The sequence below is a fragment of the Lepidochelys kempii genome, chromosome 2 (assembly GCF_965140265.1).
Source record: "Lepidochelys kempii isolate rLepKem1 chromosome 2, rLepKem1.hap2, whole genome shotgun sequence".
Lineage (NCBI taxonomy): Eukaryota > Metazoa > Chordata > Testudines > Cheloniidae > Lepidochelys > Lepidochelys kempii.
This window is the reverse complement of record NC_133257.1, coordinates 43,218,185-43,231,137: the sequence shown is the minus strand read 5'-3', so window position 1 is coordinate 43,231,137 and position 12,953 is coordinate 43,218,185. Positions and strand designations below refer to the sequence as shown.

The window sequence follows — 12,953 nt, the reverse complement described above, 5'->3', positions numbered from 1 at the left end:
CACTTATGCTTCTTATACTGCTGATAAAAATGTGCACAGAGATTAGTATGAAAAAACACTTTGAGCACTAAACCAAACTCAGTTCCTTCTTTCTTTCTTTCCCAAATAGAGAACGTACATTATTTTGATTTTTTTTATTTATATGTGAAGCAACTTAACACATACATCCATTCACACCTTTAAAATCCTTTGCCACCCATCAAGCACTACCTTGTGTAATACTCTAGTCCTGTCCACCCTGGGATCAAAGCTTACCAGCAAGTGTATTGAAACAGTTATAGCGTGGTTTCCTTAATGAGTGTTGGCCCCACTTCCATAACTAGGCTATAAAACCATCCGATGGACACTGGAACCCTACTAACAAAAGCTTAGCAAGGGTGGGGGAGCGGGGAGAGAGATAGAAGCGTGTGCTGTTGGGCATTTTTGCTCCTAGAGGCTTAGATTGTTGGCATTACATCGAGTGACCTTATTGCACTTTTTATTTTTTTAATTAAAATAGTCACCAACCTTCAGGGAACCACTTAGATATTATCATATAAAACTCTGCCTTGTTCCTTTAACAGTAGGTAAGGTATTTTTATAAATCTTATTTTACAGCATATACACTTCTGCCTAGGTCACCAACAGTAGCATGTTAAGCAGCGTGCACTGACTGAAACTACCTACCTGTGCTATTTGAATGAATTTTTCCTGAGAATACTGAGGTAGCAGCACTTTTGGAACATCTTTCAAAGCATCCACTTGGAGATAAAGATTGAGCCAGGAAATGATTGTCACTGGGCACAGTTCCCATTTTAAAGCCTACAGATAGAAAATTATATATATTTATTTCATGTTTTTAATAAGAACTTAAGTGCATAGCACCTCCTTCCATCCCTCCCCCCCAATTATTTATATATAAAAAACAAAAACACCAACCAACCAACTTCTCTACCCCCACCATCTTACCCAGTCTCCTTTCCCCATTTTCAACTCCACTTAGGTCAGCCAGACCTTCTATCATGCACTTATGTGCTGGAATCACATGCAAGATCCCCTACGATTTCAAGTACACATGTGCTCTGGAAATAACTTCTGACTTTTAGAAATAAGAGCTGGAACAAGCCTGGATTTCAACAACAGCCAGAACATCTTTCCCACCCTTTTCCCCCCACCTTCTCCAAAAGATGCCTCACAAATACTGAGCAAGTGTCCTCATGCAGGAGATGCACATAAGAGCTAGGGAGGCAAATCATACATTCCCAAGATGTGCCATGGCCTTGGAACTGGAACTACAGTAGCTGCAGCCTAGCACAGATAATTTAGTTTTGGAGGACTCAGGATAAAAACCAAAAAATTCCAAAGTTCTCAGCAGAACAAGATTACCATTTTCCACCCAACTCTTCTGGGAACCTTGGCATGGAGGCATTCCACCTGGCAGACAGCCCAAAGCCGGGGACCCTGGAAGCCCCAACTGCAGGGCAGTCTACCTGGCTGGCTGCTAAGGAGCCATAAGTCAGGATTCCAGGTTACTGGTCAACCTGCCAGGTGGTCTGTAGAGGAGTCTGGCAGGTAACCAGGTTTCAAAGCCTGCCTGGTTTCTGGCAGAATTTCATCAAAAGGTAGGGCAGAACAATTAGATTTTGATGAAAAATGTTTCAATAAAATCTTCCAACAGGTTCTAATACAGTCTTTTTGACTATTTGTATGGTCTATTTCAGAAGTTCCTCTCCACCCCCAGCCTGCCATCCTCCAGCCAGGCCTATTGAGGGGGGGTGGGAAGGAGAAGCCACCTTCCATTACATAAAGTTCTTGGGGGCCGACCCTTTCTTTGCAGAAAACAAAAAGTAGGACTTAGGTGGCAAAGAGGGGCCCTTAAAGTAGACCTCCACCCTAAAGGAGGTCAGCCTAGGAGATTCTGAAAAATTAAATTTTTCAGAAAGTTAGAAGTGAGGTACTACTTTTTGCCTACGGATGGGGAAAAGGGCACCAAGAGAGCAGTCATTAAATATAACAAGATGCTAAAATGAAAGGCTTTACTGGGCTATCACTCAACCAGCTAGTCAAAATAGTAAGACTGTTACATTACCTTTAATATAATGAGCTCCATTCTTATAATATCATCTTCGCTACAAGCGCCATCTGTGACATAAGCAAACTCTTGTAGTTTAGGAGCATATATCTCCTTTAAAAAAAAAAATTCAAGATCAGAAGGGTTTTTGTATCCTGCAAGAATGCAAATGAACTGCAGAAGACAGCTGTGACTCTTTATATAGATTTATACACAGAACCATTTTATCAACTCAATTGAAATAGCTGTACTTCAGCTATTTCCTATGATAATACAAATAGCATAAGTCTTTCATACTTTAGATGTCCACAAAAAGTGAGCTAGAAACTTGTAGTGCACAACCATTGAATAGTAATAGAGCAGACATTATGTATTCCACAGGCCATCATAGACTTTATTAGAACCAATTTTATGGATGGGGAGCAATGTTGACCAAAACAGAATTATTTCTTGCTTATATCACCTTCAGAGTCGAGGCTCTTCACCTGCTCCGACGATTCTGAGACCCCCAGTGAAACAACACAACACCATTTACCATACCACTCCTTGAAGACATCTATATACCAATAGCTATATTAAATCTTAGTAGATGCAGTTTATACCAGCAAGAGTACTTTTACCAGTATAGCTGCATCTATACTAGGGCTTTTGCCAGTATAAAAAAAGTTTGTTTTTTAAAACCAGGTTTAAAGAAACATCAATTTGAAATCTTATTTCAACAGTTCAGTAGTTTCAGGTCCTATGCCTGTCCCTCTGATCACCTACCAATTTCTGTGGTTTTGAAAAAAGAAAAAGCCCCTCTTTAAAATGTTTCTGTCCCCTACTGCTGTGTAGAAGACCACAGAGGAAACTGATGGACTTTTGGATTATGCATGGGAAACAGAAACGGACTACACACAGAAGGCTAAAAGATCCAAAAAGTTAAAGAAAATTTCTCTAATCACAGGTGTTCCTTGTAAGAATACCAGGTTAACAAATTATCTGAATCTCTTTTTATGTTGATCATTTCCCTTCAAGAAGCAGTTAAGATATTCCAACCCTAAAAAAAAAAACATGCATATAGCCACTTACCTCAAGTTTGGAGGCAATGAATAATGAGGTAATTCCTATTAGCTGAAGCATATTTTTATTGATATTCTTTTGTGTCAACATGAATCTATCAAAAAAATCTTGAGCTAGGTAGAAGGTTTCTCTGTGAAGCATATATACTTCACATACCTAAGACCAAAAAAAAAAAAAAAAAAGTAAAGTTTTCTGTTCTACAGTGTGATGCATTTCTCCACCCCACCCCACCCCCGCAAGTATAAATGTTAGTAAACCTGTTTTAATGGTAAAATACAATTTTGTCCTTAATGTGAACAAAGATAGTCATGTTTCCAAATTTGTTAGTTTGTGGTGGTTTGCTTGGGGGTGGGGAGGGGGGAAAATCTGTTCAACACCCAGGGTTAAGCACAACCTGCTAGCAAGTTTTCAAATATGATACACAAGGTCTTGGTTTTGAAGTTGTTTGCAGAGAAATTTAGTAGGTGTGGTTTTTTTGGGGTTTTTTTTTTTAAATTAACATGTAATCTTAAGGGGGAAATGGCTGGCTTAATATCTGCCTGAAGTTAAGAGGAGAAATGCAGAATCCTAAATAAGATTGAGTTTTTTGGTGGATTTAGCCTTTTTTTACAATTCATTTTAAGGCAAAACAGGCATACAACTAACATCAGTTTAGTTTCATCTTGTTTCCATTTTAATTTAAAAACTAGATGAAACTAAACTGATGTTAGTTGTATGCCTGTTTTGCCTTAAAATGAATTGTAAAAAAAGGCTAAATCCACCAAAAAACTCAATCTTATTTAGGATTCTGCATTTCTCCTCTTAACTTCAGGCAGATATTAAGCCAGCCATTTCCCCCTTAAGATTACATGTTACCTAATTTAAAAAAAAAAACAAAAAAACCACATCTACTAAATTTCTCTGCAAACAACTTCATGCCTCCTGAATTACTGTTTCAGGTGGTTTTGAATTGTTCCACCTATAATTAGTTTCAACTGAGTGCAAAGTCAGTACTTAATTTAAATATCAATGTCACTAGATATTTCATAGTGGAAGGGGCTAAAAATCTGAAATGGTCTGGTTTGTGGGTTTCCCATTCTAATGTTGGGGGGGGGGGGGGGGGGAGAAGTTACCAGTTGGGTCAAATACTGTTTAGTCTAGACTAGGGTAAAAGGTGTGGTATTAGCTAGCTAATACATAACATCATACCTTTAATTCCTATGCTAGATAAGGCCTTAAACAAAAGGTAGGGGACAAATCCATCCTGAAGCAAGTGGATGCAATTCCTATAGAATTACTTGTGTCAAATTCAGTAGTGACACTCAGTGTGGTGTTAAGTTACACATCAGGAGGGAAGTGACACAAAGGCTGTGTCTGCACTGAGCAGCTTACAGCGGCACAGCTATGCCCCTAAGCCGTGCCACTGTAAGACATGCAGTGTAGCTGCTCTCCTGCCAGCAAAATAAAACGACCCCCAACAAGGGGTGGTAGCTTTGTCAGTAGGTGAGCGTCTCCCACGGACAGTGCTGTCCTCATCAGTGCTTTTTCCAATCGGTAAAGCTTTTGTCAGTTGAGGTGTATTTTTTTCCTACACCTGAGCAACAAAAGTTTTACTGACAAAAGTGCAGCGTAGACATAGCCAAAGTAGGACATGCAGTTTTAACATTCACTGGATATACAAAACAAGCTTGCATGTAGAAACCGAAAGGAGCAATGTAGTTACTTTTCCTGATACATTAAAGATGAACTAGAGCAATCCTCCTTTCTGTACCTCAATCTGTAAACTATTCATTGGCACTGTCCACAAGGGTTTAGTTTACACTAGCCCTCTTCACCCACCCTCTAAAGTTTCCCACCACTGCCAACAATGATGGTGGGAGCATGAGAGTAAGATGCACCATGCTGACTACTTGTGACATACAGCGCTGCTCTGAGCTACTTAAGAGCGATCAGTTGCATTTTCATTCAAATTGGATGAACTCATAACAGGTTTCAGAGTAACAGCCGTGTTAGTCTGTATTTGCAAAAAGAAAAGGAGTACTTGTGGCACCTTTATGCTCAAATAAATTTGTTAATCTCTAAGGTGCCACAAGTCCTCCTTTTCTTTTTTCATAACTAATAGCGGTCTCTAGAAGATGACAATGAGCCAAATTTAGAGGTGTTGAATATATTAACATATTGGGAGTAAATGGTGAGCTCTTGTAGTTTGCATCACTTTGATAATAGTCTGGTAAATTTTAGGGGAAAAAATTTACAGCCTGTGTAGTTCCATTGCCAATAGCAATAATGGGAGTTCTAATGTAAATAAGGCATTGGTGGCCACCAGCATTAACAACTACTTGTGTGGAGCACATTTGATGTCATGAAATTTACCATGTTTCACAATCTCTCTCAGATCCAGTGGAGCAACAGTTAGACATCCCTAAAACCAGAGGGTATTATAATACAAGAGCTGTGTTCTTCAACCATTTCCAAAACAAATCCAGTCTCAAATAGTTTTGAATGTGGTTTGGCTGTCAATGGGAGAGCATCAAACTGTTTTGAACAGTTATCAAGCTAGCCATTGCCCCTTTAAGGTACTGCACAAGCAAACTTGTGAAATCTTTTGAGCAAAATTTGACCCACCCCCATTTACACACAAATCTATTTTAAAAGGGGAGTTGTGTTTGGAACACTAAATATAAACATCAGGAGAAACAGCTATAAACACTGATCTTTTCTGTACCATACACAGGGCCTTAGCCATGTCCCCAAAACTATTCAGCTATTAGATTGTCCCAAGCTTTGGGGATATGATTAAGGTCCCATATATAATCATGCTATAACCATTTCAGTTTACAACCATGCTGAAGCAGGATTCTCCACAACTAGAGATGGGCAGATAATTTTTCAGTTCAGCTGCAGGTTTGTTTGGGTTTTGCGTGGGGGGGGGGATTCAGCTATAACAATCTGAAATTTCTGGTGAATGGGGGGCGGGGGAGAAAGACCATTTAGGTTCTCTTCCGGAACTGGAATTTGAACCTAGTTATCCCACATCCCAGGTGAGTGCCTTAACAACTGAGCTAAGCGTTATATGGGGAGCACGAGCACCACCTTCTCTGGCCATTTTGTGAGCAGTCAAAACTATTCATGTCAAATTTACAAAAAGTTTATAGAACTGCATTTTTCATTTAAAAAAAAAAAAAAAGATTTAAGGCAATACACTCATTCCATTCTACCCACAATACTGATGCATTAAAAAGGGCCAAAAAGAAGGAATACTACTCCCTGCTTTATTTTAGAGGTCAGCATGGTCAACTTTGTTTCAAAATGTGTTTGTCATTTATGTCTACACGATCACAGATATTAGCACTTTACGTAAAGTCTGCTTTTATACTGATCTATTTTACAGCCATAGCACAATATAAAGTAATTCAAAATATACCTCCAAAAGCCAGTCCAGGAGTATTGACCTCATGTGTGGTTGCAAGTTAGAATGTAGCGATGTAAAATGTTTGCAGTGAGCATATTTGTTCTCCTTCTTCAGGATATTGAGCCAGACGTCTTTGGAATTTCCCCAGCTATGGAATAAAGTCATATGAAGTTTTGAGGTCTCTTTACAAAAAGATACAAATGTTTATCTTATTGTGTTATATTTTAAGTTAATTTTTCAATAGTTACCTGTTTATATGCAATCAGAAAAAATATTTTGGTAAAAAAAATATTTTAAAAGTTAGACAACTACAGGCATACTTTGTTCTGAAATCCCAGAAGTAGCCTATCAATCACCAAACCCAAGATATATCTGAATAACCCAACGTTCAAGTACACACACATGCAAGTCACCACTTAGAGCACAGTTGCTTATTTTGCCAGTCCATTTGGTCATACAGTTCAGATTTGATCCATTTGAAAACTGGGCTTCCCAAATAGATAAAAGACTACTTAAGACACCCGCCACAACCAAAAAAAAGAAAACCACCCCACACCCTTCAACCTGATTTAGTGCTAGAAGCCAGACCAAACTACTGGTGTTAAGAATTCATTATTCTCTCCCTTCCTGTTTCCTACATCATTTTTGTATCATTTTAACTTGGCATTATTATAGTGTTTTGGGGTTTTTTGGTATGTGTTTTTTAAAGTACACATCTCACCATGTAGTCACTAATGGCTCGTCCACCCTGAAAAAGTGATCGGCATAGGTAAGTTTCCTAGGGTGTGAAAAATCCACACCCCCGACAGACAGTTAAGCTGACATAACCCCTGGTATAGACAGTGCTAGGTCAAAAAATTTTCCATTGATCTAGCTAGTGCCTCTCACGAGGTGGATTACCACAGTGATACTACAGCAATAGGAGGTGTTCTAAGTGCCTACACTGAAGCGTTTTAAGCATAAACATAGCCTCAGAAAGTGCTCCAAAACATGAATCACATGTTGACTGATGTATTGTCGTCTTCATCAGTCCTCACTCAGACTATCAGTTTCAGTGTCTGCTGCTGCTCCTACTTCTTGCCACGCAGCAACAGAGTCACATTCACAAGATGGATCAGTTCCACTGCTACCCACAAGGTTCTGAATAGTACCAAGCAAAAGGCCACGTCAATTTTACTCAGCTGCTGGTGAAAGATATGAGAAGGTGCAGAAGTATTTGCTGGATTTATTCAAGGGAAGGGGATCCCCAAAAATGGGGTTAAAAGTATCAGAGACCCCTTTCCATCATCTTACAACTGCTAGGCAACTCTGGAAAGGGCAGAAGTGAGTGATTTTCCTGTACTGCAGCTGAAGGAGGTTTAAATCAGATACTTATTAGCTCAACAGATATGAAACATGGAGTCCACAGGGTAGAGTCTATGAACAGAATTCTGGAAGAAATCTTAGCACCCTTTCCAGAAACTGCAGGTGGGGGAAGCTATAAAGGAGTTCAGCTTCTCAAAAGGGCATTGCTCCTGGGTTCACAGAGATCACCCACCCATCCTCATCTTTCATATCTACTGTGGGCTATTAGGCATCTGCTAAATTTTCCAAGTCCTACTCACCTCATCATTCTGTTCTTTAGAGAGTAAAATAACTGATAAAAATGGAACCTATTCACTCATCTCAGTGGCGTATTAACTCAAACACCATGATAATTTATGTAACAACTATTTCATAGCTGGAACATTTTAGCAGAAGTATCCAACTAATACGCTTCCCCAATCTGTGTGAATTCCTTAGACATTAGAGGCTGAAGGCTTCTTCAAATCAGGTTATCATCTAGTTCTAGTCCATCCACCTGGGAAGTGCATGATTGCTCCATACAATATATTCTGTACATTTCTCTAGCAGATCTACTCCACACTATAATTAGTTTCCACCAGTAGGAGACCTTTCCTCCTCACTAGTGTCTCTATGAAGATGATGCCTCCACAATGCTTCCCAAAGCTGGAAAAACCAGGGCTATACCTCAAACCAGGCCTTTTATCAGCATAGTTCTATGGTAGCCGCCAAGGCATTAGAATGAATAACACACTGTCTCATGGTCAAAACAGTAGACATACTTTAGAGTCCTTAAAGAAAATGTAGCTAAGAATTCTTTGGCCTCTAGGTTTTCAAAATGTCTGGTTCCAATAGCCATGAATACAGCTCACTTAAAAACAAAAAAAACAAAACACCACCCCCCAAACCAAACATCATAATATTTGCAAATGACTGGATTTTACATTGGTATTTGATATTAAGCTATAAAGAATGGCTCCAATTAGAAAAGTTAACGTAACCCTCTTTGCTTTTTTCAGAGTAACAGCCGTGTTAGTCTGTATTTGCAAAAAGAAAAGGAGTACTTGTGGCACCTTAGAGACTAACCAATTTATTAGAGCATAAGCTTTCGTGAGCTACAGCTCACTTGTGTTCCCCTCCCCTCCCTGCAAAAAAAAAAAAGAAAAAGATTTTTTTGGGCGGTCAGGTGAGGGAACCAGGAGAGGGGGGGAAAATCAGAGTGGATGGAGTGAAGATTTTAGTTGTCTCTGGTTATGAACCCAATATTGGACACAGTTAAATTAATAGTGTCGAATTCACTGTATCATAATTTGGAATAATATGTAGATAACTTACCTAAATTCAGGCAAAGGTGATGGATTTATGAAGAGGTTTCTGAATCTGTATTTCTTGAATCTGGAAAAGTCAGTAGCTACCGTTTCCTTGTGGGGTGTTTCAATAATTATGCAGGGGGAGATGCCTCCTGATATTGTGGGTGGCCAACAACTCTACAATGTAAACAACAACAACAAAAATCTTATAAGTGCTTACTTCACCTGCCCAGTTTGCTTTTGAGGTACATACTAAACAGAATAAAATAAATGAAGAAATTGAATAACGTCTATTATGTACATGTAACCTATCTAGCTTCAATATCCTTCAAAATGCTATAAGTAATTTCAAAAACATAAGCAAAATGTGTGAGAATTTATTTTAAAATTAACTACAAGCTAGTTTATTCAAGTGTTCCAGGATATACATATGGGTATTGAAAAATTAGAAAACAAAAGAATGACTTTCAAGTCAAGGTGGAACCACCACATGCACGTAATTCTGATAAATCAAAGGAACCTGGCTTTTGGGAGGTAAATAACTTGTCATTTATCAGCCAAGGTGTAACTAATCCATTGCTTGAACCATCAGTTTATTTATCTGTAGAACAATACATTTGTGTTCTCTTGAATACCTAAAATGTCATGGGGAACACAGCAGCCAATTCCACTATCTACTTTTCATCTGGGGAACATAAGGAGGAAAGAACAGAAATGAACTATCTACAGCACCTCAGTGGAGATTCAGCAATGTATTACTGTCAATTAACTATTCAAGGGCAAACTGCCCACACATAGTTCCAGGGCTAGATACGAACCTGTCAAGCAGCAGCAACAGCTTTTCAGCCTGCCAAGGACCAAAAATGATACATAATGGAGACCCAAAACAAGGGACATATAAAATTATTCATGCAGGAAACCTTAAAATGATATGGGAGTCATTCCTGTTGTACAACTGACTCTCTAACTTGTTTCATGATTGTTTAATTAAAAACATAACAGCCACAGTGGGTCAGACCCATGGTCCATTTAGCCCAGTATCCTGTCTTCAGATGGTGGCCAGTGGCAGATGCTTCGAAGTGAATGAACAGAATAGGGCAATATCAAGTGATCTATCCCATCATTCTGTCCCAGCTTCCGGCAGCCAGAGGCTCAGCAACATCCAAAGCATGGGGTTGTGTCCCTGATCATCCTGGCTAATTGCCATTGATGGATCTAATTTTTTTGTAATCCAGTTATACTGTTGGCCTTCACAACACCCCCTAGCAATGAGTTCCACTGGTTGACTGTACATTGTGTGAAGTACCTTATGTTTGTTTTAAACCTGCTGCCTATTAAGTTCATCAGGTGACCGCTTAGTCTTATGAGAAGGCATAAACACAGTTATTGATAAGTTTCCACCAATGAAAGTGAGGGGACATCAAATTTGTATGGAATATAGGCAGCAGATTAAAAGTGAGCTAAATCCCTTTAAAAAAAAAAAAAAAGGGAAGATGTGGCCAGTTTGTCAGCAAGTGATTTCTAATGGGATGAGATTTGCTGTAGCCCACAGAGCTGTTCCAGGACACGTTTATTTTGCAGAATACTGCATATGAAAAACGCACACATCCCATACATACAAACCTATTTAGTGAGATGGAACTATCTGATTGCAGCTGGTTAATAAAGTAACTTTTATACCTATATAGCACCTTCCATCTCCAGCTCTCAGAACACTTCACAATCATCATGTTTAGCTTCAGCGTATTCCTTTGATATAATTAAGTATTATTCCCATTCTTTTAAAAAACCAGAAGACATTGACTTTCCCCGAAGTCATAGTCAGGTCTTGTCTACAATAGTTAAAGTGCTGTTTTAATCTGCTTTAGTTAAACTAAAATAAGAGGGCTTGCATTGGTTTAAGAGTGCCTTATCTTGGTTCATTTTAAACTGATTCCTAAGAGACTTGAGAAAACACAAAATAAACGTGGTTTAAACTGAAATAAGAGCACCCACATAGCCTTTTCACCCATTCAACTAAATAGGTTTAATTTAAGCTGCGGTTTTAAACCAGTGTAACATTCTTGTTTAGACAAGCTCTGGAATTAATTCCATTTTAAATCCACACCAGACCTCATTCAAGAATAACCTTCCACATATAGATAAGCCTTCGGCCTGTGGCAGAGGAGGGCATACAACTCAGAAGTCCTGCTCCTGAACAATGATACTCTCTACTTCAGTAGAATAGTAGCTTCCCCTCACGACCCAACTGACATCTTCCAGTGCCAAATGCATATATAAAATGGGAGGACTCCTCCCCCGCCATATTGAGTTCCAATCGGTTTTGTATGCATGAATGCATTACCTTAATCTCATACTGATGTCTTTTAATGACCTTTTCATCTTCTCCTTTCTGGATATCCTGTTGAGAAAGACATTAATTGATCAATGCCCCTCAACCATACTGTCATATAAAGCAGTGTGCAGAGTAAACCACCACCATCTTGCTCCACTTCCTAATCATGTGTTCTACTGAGAAGACTAACACAATTCTTCCCTGTCCCCCTACAGCAGCAGGTATAGGAAACAAACCTTCCAATCCTGTATATTTCCAGGTAAGTTAGTCCCTTGCTCACCTCTGTTGCTCTCCTCTTCTTGGTCTGGAGAGACTCTGGTGCCTGCAGCTCTTGTGGAAACTCTTTCTGACAGGAGGGTGGGGGTGGCGGTAGCAGCTGCTGCTGCTGCTGCTTGGCTTGCAAACGACTACTGGAGAGGAGAAAAACGTATATAGCATGAAGAGAGCAGCTGTTATTAAAGGGACATAGGCTAGTTTGGTTTATGAAGCTGTCAGAAATTACCTGCGTCTTGACATCTTCCTTGGGCTGTAGGATCCCTTCCTGGAATGCAGAAAGAACAAGAACTTAGTCCATAGACCCAAGAGGAGAAATATGGGGCAAACTACAGAGCTTAACTCAGATTCAACACCAAGGTTTTTGGGCTGCACATTTCAACACTGGCTTTACACCATTAGGCATCAGAGCACAATGCAAAGTATGTGTGCACATACGTACAAATATACAGTGTGCATGTATTTTATATCTACATAATCACACAATATAGGGTATACATATGCATGATCAGATTCACCACTAGTGTAAATCCATGTTTTCCAAAATACATGTGCCCATTTACACCAATAGCAAATTTAATTCAGTGCATTTGTATAGGGGGATACTTCATCTAGGTGGGAGAGTGAATCCAGCGTGTGCAAGGAGAGAAAGGGCATACTAAGCCCAGTCATCTCCTCTTCCCCACCTTCAATGTATTAGTGTAGCATATTGGTCTATTATACATAAATACACACCCACATTAAACAACCACCATATATTTTATATGCACTGCCATATTATTTTTATTATATACACACTCATCTAATGTATACAACACAGTGTAATAGGACATACATTTCAAAAAATACACACACACAGCAGTAGTGTGTATTCACCCACCTTATGTACAGAACCAGACAGCTCTTCCTCGCCTAGCTATTTCTGTCCCCTGCACACCGGGCCCCCTGGAGCTGCTACACCTCTCCCCACCCCAGCTCTGAGAGGACTCTACCCAGGACGCCAGGGCTCCCTGACCCCTGGGGCTCTGCGAGCTGCTCCGGCTCTGCGCGTTTCTCCGGCCCCTGAAATGCCGGTTCCGCGCCAATTTACAGAGAGCGGGGAAGAGCAGGCGGCAGCGGCCTGGGGCTGGGCTCAGGGCGTCCCCCTGGTGAGGCCTCCCCCGCTCCACCCCCGGGACCTGCCGGGGACCCATCCCCCCGCATGTCACA

General features: G+C 39.9%; 1 protein-coding gene across 4 annotated transcripts in view; it reads right to left on the bottom strand.

The window, feature by feature from the left end:
- The window catches only part of CCNE2 (cyclin E2), an 86,762-nt gene that overhangs the window by 5,335 nt on the left and 68,474 nt on the right, over window positions 1-12,953 (bottom strand). For 3 of the 4 annotated variants that reach the window (XM_073330540.1, XM_073330543.1, XM_073330541.1), the window contains 8 exons: window positions 11,974-12,012; window positions 11,752-11,881; window positions 11,481-11,537; window positions 9,162-9,313; window positions 6,516-6,651; window positions 3,122-3,268; window positions 2,069-2,164; window positions 667-801 (listed from right to left, as the gene is read on the bottom strand). In XM_073330540.1, coding sequence (XP_073186641.1) covers window positions 667-801; window positions 2,069-2,164; window positions 3,122-3,268; window positions 6,516-6,651; window positions 9,162-9,313; window positions 11,481-11,537; window positions 11,752-11,881; window positions 11,974-12,012 — 892 coding nt within the window. The remainder of the gene's footprint in view (window positions 1-666; window positions 802-2,068; window positions 2,165-3,121; window positions 3,269-6,515; window positions 6,652-9,161; window positions 9,314-11,480; window positions 11,538-11,751; window positions 11,882-11,973; window positions 12,013-12,953) is intronic. The other variant, XM_073330542.1, reaches the window with a different exon arrangement.